The sequence below is a fragment of the Schistocerca piceifrons genome, chromosome 7 (genome assembly GCF_021461385.2).
Source record: "Schistocerca piceifrons isolate TAMUIC-IGC-003096 chromosome 7, iqSchPice1.1, whole genome shotgun sequence".
In the NCBI taxonomy this organism is placed as follows: domain Eukaryota; kingdom Metazoa; phylum Arthropoda; class Insecta; order Orthoptera; family Acrididae; genus Schistocerca; species Schistocerca piceifrons.
The window spans coordinates 49,314,856-49,336,278 of NC_060144.1; the positions used below are offsets into that span (position 1 = coordinate 49,314,856).

The 21,423-nt window shown below is 37.6% G+C and overlaps 1 protein-coding gene across 1 annotated transcript in view; it reads right to left on the bottom strand.

Moving 5' to 3' along the window:
• Positions 1–2,279: 2,279 nt before the first annotated feature.
• The window catches only part of LOC124804975 (UHRF1-binding protein 1-like), a 57,016-nt gene continuing 37,872 nt past the window's right edge, over positions 2,280–21,423 (bottom strand). Inside the window, exon 4 of the mRNA XM_047265366.1 lies at positions 2,280–5,239. Within this exon, the coding sequence (XP_047121322.1) occupies positions 5,111–5,239 (129 nt within the window). The 3' untranslated portion in view covers positions 2,280–5,110. The remainder of the gene's footprint in view (positions 5,240–21,423) is intronic.

The following is a 21,423-nucleotide window of genomic DNA, read 5'->3' on the forward strand; positions in this document are numbered from 1 at the left end:
CATGACCATATCAGATGAACCCTAGACAACTGGAAAACGGTGGCCTGGTAAGATGAATCCCAATTTCAGCTGGTAAGAGTTGATGGTAGGGTTCAAGTGTGGTGCTGACCTCACAAGACCATGGGCCCAAGTTGTCAATGAGACACTGTGCAAGCTGATGGTGGCTCCATAACGGTGTGGGCTGTGTTTACATGGAATGGGCTAGGTCCTCTGGTCCAACTGAACCAATCATTGACTGGAAATGGTAGCATTTGGCTACTTGGAGACCATCTGCAGCCGTTCATGGAATTCATGCTCCTAAACGACGATGGAAGTTTTATGGATGACAATGCGCCATGTCACCAGGCCACAACTGTTTGCAATTGGTTTCAAGTACATTCTGGACAATGCAAGCACATGATTTGGCCACCCAGATAACCCCACATGAATCTCATTGAACATTTACTGGACATAATCATGAGGCAAGTTCGTGCACAAAATCCTGCACTGACAACAATCTTAACAATTATGGATGGCTATAGGGGCACCATGGCTTAATATTTCTGCAGGAGACTTTCAACAACTTGTCGAAGCCATGCCCCATCAAGTTGCTGCACTATGCCAGGCATAAGGAGATTTGGTACAATATAAGAAGATAAACCATGACTTTTGTCACCTCACTGTAAATACTGCAGCTTACATTGATTTGAACCTGCTTACTATAATTAAGCCAGAGTAGCCTTACAATCCATGAAAACAATCACCACGAGTTTGTTTTCAAATAAATCTGTCAGAATGCAAAGTTCTTGGTTTCTGGGCTGAAATGAGACAGACAGGTCTCATCACCATTAACAATCTGGTCAAGATAGGCATTTCTATACATGTGACAGTACTTCAAAAACTTCGGTGCTGCAGCCATTCTCTGTGTTTCGTGTTCGTCACTCAGTTGTTGGGGAGCCCATCATATACAGATTCTGTTAAAGGAAAGATGTCTGGACAGACTTTCACCAGCAAAGATTGAGAAATACTAGGGAAAAAAATGTGTTACTCGTCTAATATCACATATCTGGCAAGCATGATTTCATTTTCACTTGGTTCTACAAATAATCTCTTTGACTCTAGTTTCATCATGTATACTTGTTTGTCCATTGTTGGAGATGGCACATCAGTTTTTCAAATTTCTTTTGTTCCCTACTGTATTATTTACGCTGATGGTAAATTTCTGCAACTTTCGAGCATCAAAAAATCATATCTGACCTTTAAGCCAGTAGGACTTTGTATTACTCAGTTAATTTTAAACAATCAAAGAATATATGCTAACAACATATTTTGACTGACGCTCACAAAACACTGAGACAACATGTTGGACACCATGAGCCAGAAGCCCGACACCAACCTATGGAGTGGGAATGTGCAGTAGATCATTACTTCCTTAATTTACCTTTGAATATAAGACTGGGATTCAGCAAGGTATTAAAAGAGACTTGAATGGAAAAAAAGTACTTTTTTTTTAGTTTTTCGCAACATTCTCAATATATAACTTGATACATTTTGTATACATACAGGTATATGACACATACACACAAGGAAGTATAAAATTTTGGTGGATGTCTTAGGAAATAAATTTAAAACTTCAGTAATACAACAAAGGATGCAAAGCGAGAAGTTCATAGGCCAAGATACAAGTATTTCTTAAAATGTATGTTATCCAAAAATTGCACCTGTTATAGTATGTGTATTCTAAAACAATGAGCTAACAAGGCTTAAGGAATTCCTCAGTTTCAATGCTATGATTTATGAGTCTTGGGTCTTCTAAAGCCATACTGTCTAAATGTCTCTCACAAGTAGTTCAGAATAATTATACCAACTGCTCTTTATATGTCAGTTTTACATAGTAATGCTTGCCTCATTGTATCAAGCACAATTTGCAAGTCTGTCCATGGTTACTGCAAAGATTATGTGCAGAGACACTTCTTTAATATATCTGACTTCTATTATATGGATATGAGTCAAGCAAACAAAACTTAAATTCAATTTGTATTTAAAAAAAATAAATAAATAAAAAAAAATTACAGCATAAGCTACAAACTTCAATCATAAAGCAGGCATGTATATTGGTATTTTTATTAATTTATCTTCTGTGCATTAAGCTGTTGTTACAACTGCTTTATATGTTGACACTGGGTAAATAGTAATATCTGTCAGGCAAGAAAAAATGAACAAGAAATAATGGGAGGAGGAAACTTCAGGCAAGGGATTAACAGACTTGGAAAAAAAAAAAAAAAAAGAATTCTATGCAATCTCATAAATTAAGAATATTATGAAAACTCTTAATGAAAACGTAATTCTGCATGATGTGCAATTAGATGTCTGTTTAATGAAGTCTACACAAATATGTGACAACCAATAAATATAAAATATTTAGAATTGCTGTTTCCCATTCAAAATTTTGTTACAGAAGGGTACCACACTATTTCCTCATATTCTAACTGATCTGTAATATCAAAGATAAATACAGCTTCTGCCTTATTTGTGATTAACCAAAATACTTTGCGTACACTACACAAATTTTGGCTTGTAAATAATGTTTCACTATTATGGTCAGTTATGGAAAATGTTGCACAGTGATTATTGCGTACAGATTTTTCTCATGCATTATTATGTGGTTTGTCTTCATGAAAGAAACATCGAAACTTAAAAGCTGGAACCACACTGTCAGCAGACAAAATTGCTGATGATATGAAGTTGTGCTTACCAAAATTACAAGTTGTAATGGAGTTTGGAGCAGACATGAAAAAAAAAAAAATTGACACAACCTGCACTTTACTGATACAAAAATAGCCCAATATAAGGACATTGTAAAATAAGGTAGAAAAGGTGCAATAAATGAAAACAGAATATAAAAAAGAAAGTGCAGGAGAAAATAAAGAAAATAAGTCACTTACAATTCTTTGTGGACTCCCTGCTTTTTATTCTCAATTCTGAGACTTATCCTCAATTTTCTTACTTTTTACAATTTTCTTTAGCATCTTAAAGCACTACAAGAGGAACCTCTTACACAGGAATGGTGAAATTATCCTAGTATTTTACATCGCTGCTACAAACTGGAAGCAGAATCAGTCCCTGTATGTTTAGTACCCATTAAAAACACCATGTAAACTCTGTTGTGGAATATAATTATGTGCATAAGTATAAGGTACTATTCATCAAATAGAAGACATGTTACCCAGAAGACACACATTTAGAATAGGATAATAAACTGCCTGCTGCTCAGTGCCTCTTATTTCATGAGTTATGATCTATCCTCATATACACACCACGAAATGAGCCTGCCAGTAAAATCAGAAAAATTTGATCTCATATGGGCTTACTGACAATTATTCTTCCCATGAAAGATTCCACATGTAACAGAGAAGAAAAAGAGGAGGGAAGGGTAGTGGTGCCTGAAGTACCCTCCGCCACACGCTACATGCACCATATGGAAGCTTGTGGGGTATAAATGTAATGCAGCTACAAAAGTAAAGGGCTGTGGACTTTCCACAGCTGTAGAGTTTTAACACAGTCATAACATGATACAATTTGCCATTTGCCATTTGGAAACATTCTTTATTGTAATAATGTGGACATAAGAAGTGACTCATTTGTTATATAAGTGAAGAGTGAAAGAATGTGGAAGACTTGGCAAAAACATTACATAGCGCGACAATGCTTTTTCAACTCTTTGGCATTGAAACCCAGACCAGGTCTAGAAACATCTTTTAATAATCAAACATTTACTGAAAAATATGTACCAATACTGTCTTGCATAAAATAAATGTTAAAAATGAAGCAGAAATGAAGTGAGAAAATTGAAATTACTGAGGTGTAGTTAAAGAACTGGACAGGATGAACAAAAATACAAAACAATTTAATGAGTGAGACATGTAAGCAACATAATATAGGTAACAATATCATCACATAAATTGAAGGAAATAAAAAAGGAGGGTGGATAAAGATCAGAAGGAAGACAAAGTGTCAGAAAACATGCCTGAACATACTTTCATTTTGTTTAAAATGCTGCATACTCTTTCAAGACAATTAGGTACATTTCATTTATGATTTTTAAGGTCATGGAGGTGTGTCTAGCAATGTTTCATAACAGTGATACTAAAAACAGCACAATGATTATAAATATGAGGACTATGATAAAGCTAATTCATTCAGTTTACATTCTAACTGAATGAAACTTCAACAGTTCAACTTATGGGATATTGCACTGTTGGCACAAAGTCATGTGCTGTTTGGGACATGATAATGCAGAGCACATTAGAATGAGCACCTTAATACCACAACCTACATACTAAAATATTATCATGTCTGCACACGTTGGAACAACAATAATGAATGAATTTCAATGATGAAATTGACAAAAATAGATATGTACACTGAATGTAATCAACAAATTATAACTTTACGAAGCACACAGCTTCTACTAATATCACATTTGGGAAACTTCACATCTTGTTAATATTTTAATACATAATTGTTTCTTAAATCCTACTAATGAACACAATTCCTTACTATATCACTACTAATGGCAAAAAACCAGTAATGACAATAAGGAGGAAAGTAAAGGCAAGCATAAAGGCACCATTGTAACAGAAATATGTTAAAATTGTGATAAGTTATTACTGACCAAAAATAAAAATAAATGCATATCTTCTTTTAAAAAAAAGTACACAAAATATCAACTTTATCATTGTATTCAAGCACAGTGGACTTAAGTAAAATTAGTTTCACAAATTGCAATATGTGTGTACTATACGTTATTTAAGAAAAAGGAAAGATATGTAACAAGGAACTGTGGAACATAACACCTGCGGATGGTTAAAAAAATATATCTGTATAACTCTCCATGAACATGTCTCCATCTTGCACACATGTATAAACAACACAACCTATTTCTCTGCATACATACTGACTAGCACTTAATAACTTTTTTTTATCAATGGAACAGTCAATTTCCAGGAAAATATAATCTGCTGAATCTTTTAAGGAGAAGAAACTAAACTGTTAACAAATTACGAGTGATACTGCCTTCACTGAAAAGCTGCGAGTGGCACATTTATTCACAGCATTCAAAGCACTTGTGCTATCTCTTGGTTCTTGGTGGCTGATCAAGCTGTTCCTGCATTCCACGTAACCTGTCAATGAGTGTGCGTTTCTCTTCAAGCAAACGTGCTACATCATCCTGAGCAGTCATCAAGCAAGTTCGAAGAATCTGGAAAGACACGATGACCACTCTACATTAACGAATATGTACGAAACATTACAAAAACAACAGCTTATACTCTTCAAATACATTCAATTGCACAACACAGAAAAGAAGTAATTCATTTTTCAAACATATTTAATGAGTGGCAACTTGATATTTGAAGTGTTACAAATATTGAGTGTAAACATTCATGTCTTTCCCGCCTGAATGATGTCAGATAGATATTAATAAAATTTTATACCAATGTTCAATGTATTTATGTTAGATTTATTTCCAAACATTCACAAAATTTTGTTTGATTTCTGTTTCATGTGGAATTTATGACTAACACTCCTCTGTTGATGTGACTCTTTAAATGACAGTTAGTGCCTGCGAGAAGATGGGATCTGCATTGTGAAGGGCTTCAATTCACTTTATTACAATAATTAAAACATAACTGATATCAAACGCTTTGCAGCTGAACCTGTAACTGACATAATGAAAATGTTTAGTATGCATCAGTAAATTGTATTTATGTATTTATGGTACATGTGGCAGTATCATGAACAGTTGTACATAGGTGGCTTGTGATTTTTATTTGATGAGGATTATGTATCCACATTAGTTACAAGTGCACTTGAAAATGAGTCATGATTGAAATTAGTAGTATTTAATAAAGTACACTTTTAAGTTGCAGCCTGGTGGAACAAAACATTTCTTCATATTCTTTAGGAGTTAGTTAATGGCTAACATTGTTCATGTAACACTGATACTATTTGTACTGTACATAGAGGAAATTATCCATGTATCTTAACACGCAATAAACATCGTGTTCATGTAACACTGATACTATTTGTACTGTACATAGAGGAAATTATCCATGTATCTTAACACGCAATAAACATCGATGTTAGAAGATTTATTATGGAAAATATGCAAGGAAATGCAGTGTAGTTTATTTCAAGAACACTAAATAGTTCACATCCCTGCATCTGATATTTTAGCTTTACACAAGTGAAAAAATTAAAAATGTTGAATGAAAATAATTTTCTCAAGTGAGACAGCTTGGACGATGCAGAAGTAATCAATCATGTTCTCCACTCAGAACAACCAGTCAAACCTGCATGTTTATGAGTAAAGTTTTTTATGGATACGGGAGTGTCAATATGATATGAAAATAACAATAAAGATAGAAAATGACATAGAAATAATTAGGATATGTGATATTTCATCTAGTTTCCTAGAGCTTCCAGGCTGATAACTTTATAAATGCTGCAAAAAGTACAAACACCAACATCAAGAAAAACATTGTATCTTGCAGTTCTCTCTTTCTGATCCCTAATAATCAAAACAATTAGTTTGTATATATATATAGATTAACTATGTAAACTGAAACAGATTCTATCTAAAATTTTCTGCTAAGTTGTGCATCATTACCCAGCCACAGAATACAACAAATTCAAAACCTAAATCTATTCATTCTCCTTAAACTAAGAGTTAGTTATTTTTATATGTGCTTATGATTCTCTCTCTCTCTCTCTCTCTCTCTCTCTCTCTCTCTCTCTCTCTCTCTCTCTCACACACACACACACACACACACACACACACACACACACACACACACACACACACACAAGCAAGCAAGCAAAAGAAAACCTTCTGTGGATTAGAGGATTAGAAAGAGGTCAAGCACATATGATTTAAGTTTGTGTTTGAAGTGAATTTTATCACCTATTAGATTCTTCACATCACTAGGTAAGTGGTCATAGACTTTTATGGCTGAATACTTTACTCCTTTCTATGCTGAGCAGATACCCTGTGTTATCCTTATTATATCCTTCTGTGCAATGGCATTTTCTTCTAAAATGAAGTGCCTCCTCAGAATGTGATTCCAAAGACATTAGAGTGTAAAAAGTGAAATAAGTCAATCTTCAGACACTTTCATTTCCAAGTTAACTATTATCCATAACACAAATGCTACATAGCTTGGAAGTTTAAGATGATTTATAACATGCGACCTTAAGTTTCAGCTCTTGTCAACGTAAACACCCAAGTGTTTACAATATTCTGTTTCATTTACTAATTTTCCCTCATAGATTATTTCTAGTGATGTGACTGGGTCTTGGGCGTTACAGAATTGCAGAACTGTGTTTGATGCAAGTTCAGGGACATTCCATTTGAAGAGGATCAATAATTTGCAAGATAATTTTGATTAAATCTTCAGTGTTGAATTTCTTCTTTTGGCCTGATTACAATACTTACATCATCAGCAAAGAGACCTATTTCATTTTTTGGATATACGATGGCAGATCAGTCATGCAGTTTGATTTGCGTAAGATGTAACGCCACCTTTATTTCATGGAAGTTCAAGATATTGTCATGAGGTTTCCAGTGAAGAATAGTAATCCGAGGTGCACATAATTTTGTTGTATGATTAATACACGAAGCTCACGCCTACAACAGTAGTACAAGTTTATATGCCAACTAGCTCTGCAGATGATGAAGAAACTGATGAAATGTATGATGAGATAAAAGAAATTATTCAGGTAGTGAAGGGAGACAAAAATTTAATAGTCATGAGAGACTGGAATTCAAGAGTAGGAAAAGGGAGAGAAGGAAACATAGTAGGTGAATATGGATTGGGGGTAAGAAATGAAAGAGGAAGCCGTCTGGTAGAATTTTGCACAGAGCATAACTTAATCATAGCTAACACTTGGTTCAAGAATCATGAAAGAAGGTTGTATACATGGAAGAATCCTGGAGATAGATTATATAATGGTAAGGCAGAGATTTAGGAACCAGGTTTTAAATTGCAAGACATTTCCAGGGGCAGATGTGGACTCTGACCACAATCTATAGGTTATGAACTGTAGATTAAAACTGAATAAACTGTAAAAATGTGGGAATTTAAGGAGATTGAACCTGGATAAACTGAAAGAACCAGAGATTGTAGAGTGTTTCAGGGAGAGCATTAGGGAACAACTGAAAGGCATGGGGGAAACAAATACAGTAGAAAAAGAATGGGTAGCTTTGAGAGATGAAATAGTAAAGGCAGCAGAGGATCAAGTAGGTAAAAAGACAAGGGCCAGTAGAAATCCTTGGGTAACAGAAGAGATATTGAATTTAATTGATGAAAGGAGAAAATATAAAAATGCAGTAAATGAAGCAGGCAAAAAGGAATACAAACGTCTCAAAAATGAAATCGACAGGAAGTGCAAAATGGCTAAGCAGGGATGGCTAGAGGACAAATGTAAGGATGTAGAGGCTTATCTCACTAGGGGCACGATAGATACAGCCTACAGGAAAATTAAAGAGGCCTTTGGAGAAAAGAGAGCCACTTGTATGAATATCAAGAGCTCAGTTCTAAGCAAAGAAGGAAAAGCAGAAAGGTGGAAGGAGTATATAGAGGGTCTGTACAGGGGCGATGTTCATGAGGACAATATTATGGAAACGGAAGAGGATGTAGATGAAGATGAAATGGGAGATATGATACTGCGTGAAGAATGTGACAGAGCACTGAAAGACCTGAGTAGAAACAAGGCCCCGGGAGTAGACAACATTTCATTAGAATTACTGACGGCCTTGGGAGAGCCAGTCCTGACAAAACTCTACCATCTGGTGAGCAAGATGTATGAGACAGGTGAAATACCCTCAGACTTCAAGAAGATTATAATAATTCCAATCCCAAAGAAAGCAGGTGTTGACAGATGTGCACATTACCGAACTATCAGTTTAATAAGTCACAGCTGCAAAATACTAAGCGAATTCTTTACAGACGAATGGAAAAACTGGTAGAAGCCAACCTTGTGGAAGATCAGTTTGGATTACATAGAAATATTGGAACACGTGAGAAATTTGGAGCACGTATTAAAATCCATGGAGAAGAAAGAAAAACTTTGAGGTTCGCTGATGACATTGTAACTCTGTCAGAAACAGCAAAGGACTTGGAAGAGCAGTTGAACGGAATGGACAGTGTCTTGAAAGGAGGATATAAGATGAACATCAACAAAAGCAAAACGAGGATAATGGAATGTAGTCGAATTAAGTCGGGTGATGCTGTGGGAATTTGTTAACATCGAGTACGGATTTAAGTGTCAGAAAGTCGTTTCTGAAAGTATTTGTATGGAGTGTAGCCATGTATGGAAGTGAAACATGGACAATAAATAGTTTGGACAAGAAGAGAATAGAAACTTTCGAAATGTTCTACAGAAGAATGCTGAAGATTAGATGGGTAGATCACATAACTAATCAGGAGGTATTGAATAGAATTGGGGAGAAGAGTAGTTTGTGGCACAACTTGACAAGAAGAAGGGACCGGTTGGTAGGACATGTTCTGAGGCATCAAGGGATCGCAAATTTAGCAATGGAGGGCAGTGTGAAGGGTAAAAATTGTAGAGGGAGACCAAGAGATGAATACACTAAGCAGATTCAGAAGGATGTAGGTTGCAGTAAGTACTGGGAGATGAAGAAGCTCGCACACGATAGAGTAGCCTGGAGAGCTGCATCAAACCAGTCTCAGGACTGAAGACCACAACAACAACAACATGATTAATACTCTTCCTTTCTAGTGTCAACTGAGATTATTCCATTAAAAACACTGAAAAAGAGTTGGGAGTAGGAACCATGTAAAAAAAATTACATGCCTATCAGCAGATTATCATTAGTATGGAATGTCAATGTCATATCTTGGTCGATTCAAGCAATAAAAGGAGAGTTAATATCAATCATTTCATTCTGAACATAAAACAGTATAGAGTGTGCCCAATACAGGAGACGGTGGAATATTTATTGTGATTATCCTCCCTTTTCAAGATACTGAATCATTGAGTACATTCCCTAAATTTCTTAATTTGACACTTGGTGTACTTTGCTGGCAATATCTCTAATACCGTAATATTTGAGTTTCTCTTGGAGGATACTGTGACCTGCACAATCAAATGTTTTCATCTAGTTCAATTTGTGAATTGAAAAATGGCATGTTCTGTAGCCAACCACATGACCTTCCACTTGATTTGTTATCTTTGGTGAAAGAAGAAGTAACCATAATTTGCTCAAGGCAGAAACTTTTCGATACATGTTTGTCATTAGTCATTTGTTCGGATCTTCCATATTGGCATTAGTTGGGCAAAAGTGAACTCTATAAGGGGTATTGTCTACATAATAGTGTGTGCCATCTTTACTGTTATTAGACACATCACTACAACCAACAGTGAAGATGGATGGTACATTTAGTGTCCCTACAAGTTATAAAAAGTTATGTAACAGTTATTATGTTTAGAAGGCCATAACAAGCACACAACGCATGACCGCATTGACAAGGCCATTAGAATCAACTCTTGTGGACTGATGAATCTCGATCTGGTTGGGCAGTGTTTTTCAATTGTCAAAGATGTGCAAAACGATTTGGTTCTCATTAGGGTACAACATTGTCTTGGTATGCAACATACCAGCAATTCCTGTTTCTGTTCAGTGTCATTCTGTAGCCACTCAAGTTCTGTGCTTTTATGTCTGTTAAATAACGTCACAATCAAAGCAAAAGTGACACTAAGATTTCAAATACGTTTGTAGTGACTGTTTCTAGAGTAGCAGTGTTGCAACAACATCAAGAACAAATGACTGTTTAATGACAGCAGAACTAATAACAGGGGAAGTACTGTCAAGTTTATCTGCAGACCATGTCACACTTACTGGAACAGCAACAACTACAGCCCTCAAATCATGCCTCAGACTGCCACCATTTTCTGCTTTCAAAGAAGATATGGATGGCTGGAAAATCTGTCAGAGTCTCATCATTTCAAGGCAAGTGGAATTATTGAAACTACTCGTTGCTTTTGCGTGTTCAGATTTATGAATTAATTTGCACACAGTCCCTTGTCAGGCTCCTGTATCCTGGCTTAAGAAGAAATTTGTGCTCTGATGTCTGCAGTCTGTTCAAAGTTACTTTTGGGGAGAGGCTAAGGAGGAAGGCCTGAAGCCGCAACAACCACCTGCAGCTGCTCGGCCCTGACCTCCACCATCAAAAGACTTCTTGCTTGCTTCAGGAGGCTTGCTGTCCTGTGGGTTCATTCGTTGGGCACCGAATTATTTTCATCTGTTACATTTGTAGTGTCAACATTTCCTGTTATAAGTAATGTTTTTTGTGTAATATTTTAACCATGTCAGAGGCAAATTTGTCTATTCCTATTCAGCGGAAATTTTCTACTTTGCTTTGTTGGTAGGGGACTACAGTACAAGGTCAGTTCAGAGAAATGGTTTGTGCATTTCGTGTTGACACCATCAACAATTGTTCTTGATAATGCTCCTAATCATTCTTTTGTTGTTGCAGAAATGCCTATCATAGCAAAGTAAAAGAAGGAGATGATGGTCTTCAGCTACAGGAAATGATCAAATCATTAAACAGTGGCAGTGACAATATCTCTTCAGCATCTGTGATAGCAATGAGAGGAATCTCATTAGAGCTTTTAAATTTCATCACAAATATTTTTAAGTACAAGCACAGGAAAACTATATTTTCATACATGTTGACTACTAATAAGAAGGCTGCTATCAGTAGCCAAGTCCAAATAGTTTATCACCAACACTCAGTTCTTAGCACACAAAAGGAATCCCTCATACTGTTTGCATTATGACTTTTGCAATATTGAGGTAGTATATTTTGTATCACTACTCTTCATTCTTCCAAAATGATAAGTCTCCTCATCTCACATAACAAGCATATTTTTTCTGTTATGTTACAAATATGAGAGGTGTCCCTATCTTAAATATATATAAATTGTTGACATTGTATGATACTTCCGTTACTTTTCTACTTAGCTGCCACATTTTTTCAAGCATTTTTGCTAATGCAACAAGTTTTTCCAACCCAGTGCTGTACCAGATTGAATCCTGTGCTCATGACCAGCTGTTTACTGTTTCGATCATAACCAGCTGTTTACTGTTCATGTGATTTCATCATTGGTGTTGAAGTGCTCACCTCCAAGAAGACCTTTGTAGTAGGGGAACATGTGAAAATCACTCTTGGGGCAAGATCTAGTGAATATGGAGGATGTGAGAACACTTCCTAGTTGACACTTCGGAGCTCTGCCGGGGTCATTCGAGTGGTATGAGGCCCAGCATTGTCATGAAGAAAGAGAACTTTGTGAGAGAAAAGCTCAGGATGGTTTCTTTTGATGGCAGCTCACACATTCCTCAAGATGTTAAAGTACCTCTCTGCATATGTTGTTGTGTTGCGAGAGGGGTAGTGAACAAGCAAAACTCCCTAACAGTCCCAAAATATGGCTGCCACAACTCTCCCTGCTGAATAAGTGACCTCTGCCTTTTTTTTGGGGCACTTTCTCCAGGTTTCTTCCAAATCATTCCCCAACATTTTTTGTCTCATGAGTCAAATGATGGACGCAGGTCTCATCCCCTGTGACAAGCCGTTTGAAGAACAGATCTCTCTCTCTCTCTCTCTCTCTCTCTCTCTCTCTCTATCTATCTATCTCTATCTCCCTCCCTCCCCCCCTCTCTCTCTCTCCCACTGTGTGTGTGTGTGTGTGTGTGTGTGTGTGTGTGTGTGTGTGTGTGTGTGTGTGTGTGTGTGCGTGTGTGTGTGCGTGTGTTGGGAAGGGGGGGGGGGGCGCACATGTGCACACATGTGTGTGATGCATTTCCAAAAATATTCTGGCCAAATCCATCTGTTAGTGATTGTGGACATCACTCAGCAAATGTCACACCTGTCTTGCACAGTCTTTGCAGTAATGAAGATGGCCATCAGGATTTTTGTGATGGATGAACATCCAATTGCAGCCTGAGGAAGTAGCTCCATTACGATGTTGACAATGGTAATTTGACAATCTCCCTCCAAAATATTGTGAATTGCAATAACAGCATGATCTCATGTCACTATAGTGCGTGTCCATGTGCACTGTTCGTCATGCACGTCTTCATACCCTTCCACAAACTGCACATGCCAACATCAAACCATTTGAATGCTCATACAGCCTTCCCCATAGGCATAGGTTAACTCCTGAAATGGTACAATGGAAATTTGCTTTGCTGGGAAAAAATAAATGACAGAGTGCAGGTCACAAGTGAACAAACTTTATACTGGTAACTCCACATTAGCTGGGAGCATACTGGCAACATACTGCGCCATAAGCCGGTGTCAGCATTGTCAACACTTAATAGTTGAACTCTCCAGCCCTGACACATCTTAGGCATAGTTTCTTCTGCAGAGAAATAAAATGCAGAAATTTACTTATGGGATGACCCACATATGCAGAAAGTTTGATCTGAAAACATAATAATAGGTGAACTATAAATGCAGAACTCTGTTTCTCACAATGAAACTAAAAGGATGAGTGCTGACTTTTTGATGTATAAAGTGTCACAACTATCTCAAATTATCTTGTGTTACAGGGTTCCAGTTTGGAGCCAATGAAAATATGATTTATTCTTAAGATTTAGTTTGCATAATGTGTTCATCTAAACTCAATAATAAAAATGTTTCCCACATGCTGAATATTCAGTAATATCAGCAGAAAAGAATATTTGGAAATTTTGTGTATATCATCTAAAAAACTTTCTGCCCCAGATTAGACTAAAAGAAAAATAAAGTGTAGCTACCCCTGAAGACATTGATGCCAGTTAATTTGTGTGTTTTAAATGCAGTATGTAGCAACTGTGCGCTGAACCTCAACATGATCCTACTGAAGTGCCAATCATAAAGTAACTTTGAACAGAAAATAGTTATTTTAATATACAGATGCTTGTTGTTGCTGCTCAATGGAAATTAATGCTTCACAGTCATGTGCCCCTTGGATTATGGATTTAGAAGATCTCAGGAGACATCGTCATTTCAGATGTCCAAATTCTACTTGCTAATGTTGAAATGCAGATTCACTCATCAGAGACATAAACATCCACCTGGCACTCGAGATTGAGTTTAACCTAGGTGGTAAAATTTTCTAATTCTATGTTGCTGAAGTCTTCACAATTGCTCAAGTCTATAGAGTTTTTGCTACAACTCAGAATGCAACAAGTTGAGAAATTTTTATAGCTTAAATGTGAGAAGTACCTCACGCTTTGCGAAGCATAAAATCAGATCAAAATATAGTATGGCAATGTCATCAAGTTCTTTTCATTAAGCCCACAGTACTTGATGGAGTGGAAAATTGACAGCATCAGTGAGATCAAAAATGCCTGTCAAGAGCCTGCGTATTTTCTTATACCGTCAACAGGAGCCATATATCCATACTGTAACATATGGTGTTATAGTTATTAAAATCACTCTGCTAGCATATCTTAAACAGACCTGTCCGCACAGTTATCACAATTAAGATGATGCTCATGCTTACATGGAACAAGCCTGTGACACTTCAAAAGATACTGGAGTGCTGGTTCACCAATAAAAGTACTCATATGTAAATTGCTTCGCCAATCTTGCAACGAAGATGCCTGCTGAAATATAGTAACCAATCGATGCTTGCTACAAGTTCAAGATACAAAAGCTGCTGAATATGAGAAGGTTCCACAATATAATTGCCCTCGTAGTACCTTCTTCTACAGTTGTTAATATTTTTACTTTTACTACCTCTGGATTAAAAGCCAGGGATTTACTACTATGCCATACTTTATACCTTTTGATATCGACTTGCTTCACCTTTCTTACTGGATCTTTGTTGTGCAAACAACTTCATGGGATATATCGACATGAAATCTTCAACCTAACCTTGTTCTTGCCTGCCATGGCCAACTGCTTTTGTATTGAAGAAGGTTTGTGAGCAGAACTAGGTCACCTCCAGGAACAAAAGAGAATAACACCTATCTCCTCTACAGGGTGTATACGCGGACAAGGAAAAAAAATTCCTTGATTTCTCCCAGATTTCCCGGTTAAAAATATACTTTCTCCCGGGTGAAAACAGACTTTTTCCCTGTTAACTGACAATATATTTTCTCTCGGAACTGTATAATTTATAAGTTATTTGAATGATTATGCTACTACAAGCAAAAAGCTTTATGGTAGGAAACAGTTTCACATTTCATTAATACGCACCAGTTTCTCAAGCACGAGATCGAAAAGTATTACGAAATTTTTATATAAATTTGGAATCGCCTTATTCTTCTATAATTTGTGTGATGTCCCTGTTTCTTCTCATTCCTCGTTCTAACAAAAATCTTGTCATCACCAATTCTGTAGCTATTCCTGCCACAATCACCGGTTTAGTTATCCTGCAGTTATTCTCTGGTTAGGCTTTTTTACATATTTGTACAACACGTTTTCTGCGTTACTTCCAGAATAGAACTTAAGCGGCTGCTAGCCGGGAATTGTACAACTGGTCCTTACTAGTGTAGCGATCTGACCAAAAATTCTCTGTCAAAATTTTGTTTTCTTGAATATACCCAGAAGATCATACGTAATCTTTCACACCTATTATTCTGGTAGTCTGTATCTATGGATCTAGCTGCTTGCTGTGACTGCTTGCACCGCCAACGGCCACATTCCTGTAGCCAGAAGCAGAAGAATCTACTACTCAAACAGGAATTGAGTAGCTTGTCTATGCATTCAAAAAACGAATGAAGGAAGCAATGGTGACTGCTTCCCCAATAAGAGACCCTTGTACAGTTTCATTGACTTACTATATAATTGTGATATAAAACATTATACAGATGTCATCAGTTGTTACTAGACTGTCATCACTTCTGGTGGTCATCACTAACTGCCACACCACACTTGCTGCCAGCATCAGTACAGCAAGTACTACCTGCACTCGGCAGCGCTAAGGATCTTCTACAACCCATTACAGAACTTGACCTAACTCTTATCTACACACAGTTGTCAGTAGCCAGCACATAGCAAATTCAGATGGCAATTTCCATGTACATCAGCACTGTCTGGTGTGTTACCTTATTTAGTTACACGGTCTACAGATCTAAAGATTATTGTCACAGACAGATATCAATAATAAATTTATGTATGTTTGCATTCAAGCCCTGGCATTAGCACACACGCACACACACACACACACACACACACACACACACACACACAGAGAGAGAGAGAGAGAGAGAGAGAGAGAGAGAGAGAGAGAGAGAGAGAGAGAGAGAGAGAGAGAGAGAGGAGGGGTGGGGGTTAAAATCAACATTCACTGGATCACTATTTCTCTTCATTGTGATAATGCCACAACTCGCAAAAGAAATTGAGAAGTTAATTTGTGAAAGTAGCAGCCTCTCATTCGATTCTGTTGTCTTGCATTTCAACTCTTAAAGCCAAACTATCGGTTAAGGGGATGTACATTTCTTTCTGTTTTCAATATACATGTTTCAATTACTTGCTGTGATCATTAATTATACAATGAACTCAATATAACTAATTTTGTTCTGTAAATAAATAAAATGGCTATGTTATATAGAACTTTCATTATTCATAATTATGTGAATAACACTTCCACCTCTGACTTCAATTTTGACAAAACAATTGTGCATCCTCTGATTCCAACTTTGGTTCTGATTATATTCCTGGTTTAAGTAGTTTGGTGGCTGCATGAAAGAGAGTAAACTACAAATCCACAGCTTGCTGTCAAGAATGATAACAGGGTTTTTGACTGCGGTTAAAACAACTTTCACCTATGACAGTGTTGCATGAATGTGAAATATGAAAAGTTTCACAGTGGCACAGATTACATGTTAGATCCTCACCTCCATCCCCCCCCCCCCCCCCCCCCGCCCTCTTCCACACTGCTGAATGGCTCAGACAATCAGTTTACAGGCTATAAGAAAAGAAAGATATTGACAAGTTTACTTTCATTTTCCACTAGTTTTGCCTATTCAATTAAGTTTATTTCTCAGCCCAATCTACAAGAAATGTGTTTTTTGAATCAGTAATATGTTTCTCAAAACTCTTTTTATCAAAGGAAACCACTACATACAACCACAATAAGACTTGTGTACCCTGTTCAGTATGTCAATAAGCCTCAAAGAGCCTTTGATTCAGTTACATACTTGTTCTGGTGTTACATTAGCATTTTTTTTTGTTTCCTAGAAGAATTGTAATAAATGCTCTCTGGAGGTGCTGCCTTTCCCATTTTCTTCAAAGCGAACATCCACTATAGAGCTCTGCTGAATGAAATCATGCAGTATCCATTGACCAACAAGTGCTGTCACTAAAACCTTGAGTTTCTTGTTCTTGTTAAGCATTACTGATACTATCAGCTCTAGGATGTATTAATCACTCCCTATATCAAACATAAAGGTTATGCTGCAGTGAATGTCATTTAGATACCTGGAGAATTTCTTCAGCTTCTTTCACCCATGTTGTTTTATCTCGAATGCTTCACTACAAAGCAAACCCATTGTAATGGTTTATAGAGACCTCCAGAAATAGCATTATATTTAAAGGCCTCAATAAAAATATTTGTAGCCAGGACTTACAGGTAAACTTCCAGCTACACCATCTACTAGATTCTCCAAGTTTTCTCAAAACTCATGCCGATTTTTTAATACTTGATTGGCGACCAGTCTTAACCCAGACTGTTTCAAATTCTGGACTGGTACGTATTACACTACTTACTGAATAACTGATCTTTTCATAGGAATTAACATGTCAGCACAATTTATCACCTTCAATATGTTTTATAAATATTACATCCAGATTTGGAGATTTTACTCCTAATTTCAAGCACTCTGTAGGTGTTGCTACAGTTAATAATAAGGACAAATTCTGAACGCTTATCCTGAATGCATACAGTTTCAAGGGCAGGTTTACTTTTCCTCTCTCTAACCTGTAAGGTTACGCATTCTTGTCTGCAATTAGTAAAGGTGACACCTTTCTTTTTTCCCCCCTTCCTTGTGAGAACTGCTGGAAAATTCTCAGTGGTACTATATGGGGAGGCCATTTATCAGGTCTAAAAATTTCCCACATACATGCTAGATGCAGTTTGTTAGCAGATTACCTGTGTCTTACATATGGGTTTTCTACTGCTTTTATGTGATAGCAAAGATCAACAAATCTGCTTCTGACAAGAAATAGTCCAATCTGACATGTAACCTACCCTTAAATCTTGCACACAAGAAGAGTACAACTAAAGAAATTCAATGTCAAAATTTTATCCACTAAGACGCATTGCAGTTTTACCACACAAAGAGCCACTTACACAATGATTTGTACAGTACTTCCTGCCTAATGTGTGAATCGCTGAATAAGCACACACAGCCATGGTGATACAAAGTAGTGCCATGTAGCGTGAAGTCCTAAGTGCACACATCAAATTTTAAGAATTTAAATCACACCTAAAATGTTGCAGATGTAATTGTTACACAGGTGACTAGCAGAGGAAAAATCAAGGTAGTGTATGATGTTTCATTACAGACTACTTCCATTAATGGGGACTTTAATTTGTTGACATGAAAGATTTACAAAAATTTCTGACCACAAATTTTATGGTAATTTTTAAATAATGTATATTTTACTAACAATGAAACAGTTCCTTATTTATGCCTTGTACTAGTCACACTTGATAAAAGAAAAATTAATGCACTCAGGTGTTACACAGTAATTACTAGTTTTTATTTAGGCAGAATTATGATGGAGAAAAAATGACATGGCTTTTGTTCTGCATACTGAGTTGTGTACCATGAATACTTGATTAAGTTATTCATAAAATGTTATCATGTCAGTGCGGGCCTTCATGGTTTTTTTCAAATGATGTTTAGTTTTAGTCTGATGATGCAGACTGACAATACACAAATGACTGATTTTAATAATACTAAAATAACCAAAGAGCTAGCAGAAATTATACTGTCCAACAATTTTCTGAAAAATGCTTTACACTGTCAAAACATTTCTTTATTTAGGGTCTGAACCACAGTTCCAGGCAGAATCTGAATTATATCAACAGTCTTGCTGCCGTCATCCTATGCACAAAAATGTCATTTTATCGAGGCCAAGAGCCCAACAAATGCAAAAAATAATGTTCTGCATCTGGTAAGATGATGTTTCACGTAAAATACAGAAAATTATTCTCTCCCATTTTTCCAGAGTTTGTTGCATCAATTACAAGATTTTTGCAGCTGCACAGTCTTTCTTTTTTAAATTTTTGGCCCTAATTTGTCTTGAGGTTCTGGAAGACAGATATAAACCTGTGGAAACAGTAATCCGCTGATACTTCCCACTGGCATTGTTGTTTATGACTGCACAGGGGACTCTTTTTTCGATCAAAACAATAAACTGTGGCTTGCGTGCAGTTCTTGCATGAAACCTGACTGACTCACTTTATACACAATGTTTTAGGAAATAACCTGAAGCTACCTGTTAATGACATCTCCTCTGCATGTTCACTTGAAGTAAACTTGGTAATTTTGCAACTTCCTTTCCTAAATAATTTGCTGAATCTGTTTAACCAGACTGAAGAAGCCTGGAAATCCGTAATGTTCATCTCACTTGCAATTGACAAAGCCTAGATTTCCTTCTGTAATATTGCATTGTCTTTCAAGATCTAAATAGTTCAATAATTCTTCTTTCACATTTTTGTGAGTGTCATTTTGGTGCATATTTTGTACTGTGTGAATCTTTCTTCCATGAATACAATTCACATTCAGATTTTACAAAATGAAACCAACTTTTCACACAGCTTAACTTTAGGCATTTTCTCCCTCCTTTGTTTAACAAAAAAGTTTACAGCCCTTTTTTGCCACCAAAAGCTATTGCTCTCCATGTTTTCTTTGGGCTAGGAAGGTACTGCATTTCTGCTTTGGACTTTAATTAGCAAAACAATCACTGTTCGAACCACAATTCACAGAATCATCATAGTTATTTCCTTTTTCACCTAACCTTTCCACAATTTCTAACAAAATCTCAACATAATTCATATGAATGTCCAAGAAATCATCAACCAGTAATAAATAACAGGTATGCAAATCTTCAGGAGAAATATCGATTTTGACTGCATACCAGTCTTCAGATTTTATCACTACTGTTATAACTTCAAGTTGAACAAATATATTACAAGGAAGACACAATACATGAAAGTCACAGATCAAGTAAACAGAGTAAGACGTGTGTACACTTTAACAGTCAAATCATAACTGAGTCCGAGTCTAGCGGCCTGTGGCTGGCCGGTCGCTTAGGTGGCGCTGCTGCTGCATCGCTGACAGACAGCGCTGCATGTAGAGGACGTGCGTAACTGCATGTAGAGGACACGCGAGTCACAACACTTTTCCCCCCTCTGAAGTTTTTGCACAGGTCTTGATGGAGGTGGCCTGTAGATTGCTAACGTGCATAGGTGTTGTTTGACTGGCCGTAGAGTCTCGAGGAAGAGGCTTCCCGTACGGCCGGAAGTGTCCCCGATGATAACGGGTCGAGATGACAGGAGACGTGGGGGTTGAATCTGCTGGGGCCCCATGCACCAATCTGCCTGTTGCGGAAAGTGCGGTTGATATAACAGGAGACATGGGCGATGTGTCCGCGTCTGTAGGAGAAGGAGGCGAGTAGAGTTGCTCCAGCAGATGATGGTCATCTGGTTCCTGCATGGGCTTGTCTCCTGGTGGCGTCAGTTCTTGTGCTGACACCGATATGATGGTGAGAGGACTGTGTTGTGAGTAATGAGAGATTCCAGTATCCCGAGCGTCAGGTAGAGCCGAAGGTGGTGTAGCGGCATCCGGAACAGGTGTTGCCGGCACACGAGGCCGAAGCTGGTCCGAATGACGCACTGCAACACCCATGTCCGTCTGGATTTCATATAGGCGTCGGCCACGGTGTTGTAAGATGCAGCCAGGACTCCATTTTGGCTGCCTGCCATATCCCCGTACCCACACAAGGTCATCGGTGGTGAATCGGCCAAGCGAAGGCACCCGCGGCCGTGAGGTGGAAGGCTGCAGAGGATGAAGTAGCGTGCGGGGCTGTCGGCCATGTAAGAGCTCAGCCAGGCTGCGGTCACCCATGGGGGTGAAACGGTAAGAAACCAGAAATTGGAGAGGCGCATCATCAGCAGCAGAAGAAGTCAGGAGTTTCCTCATCTGAGACTTAAATGTGCGGACCAGTCGTTCAGCCTCACCGTTTGACTGTGGATGGAACGGAGGGGCCATGATATGCATCACGCCGTGACGGGCACAAAAATCCACAAAATCGGAAGAGGCAAATTGTGGACCACTATCGGTAAGAAGAGTACAGGGAAGACCTTCCAAAGAGAAAATGCGAGCTACAGCATTGGTGGTTGCCACAGTGGTAGGCGACG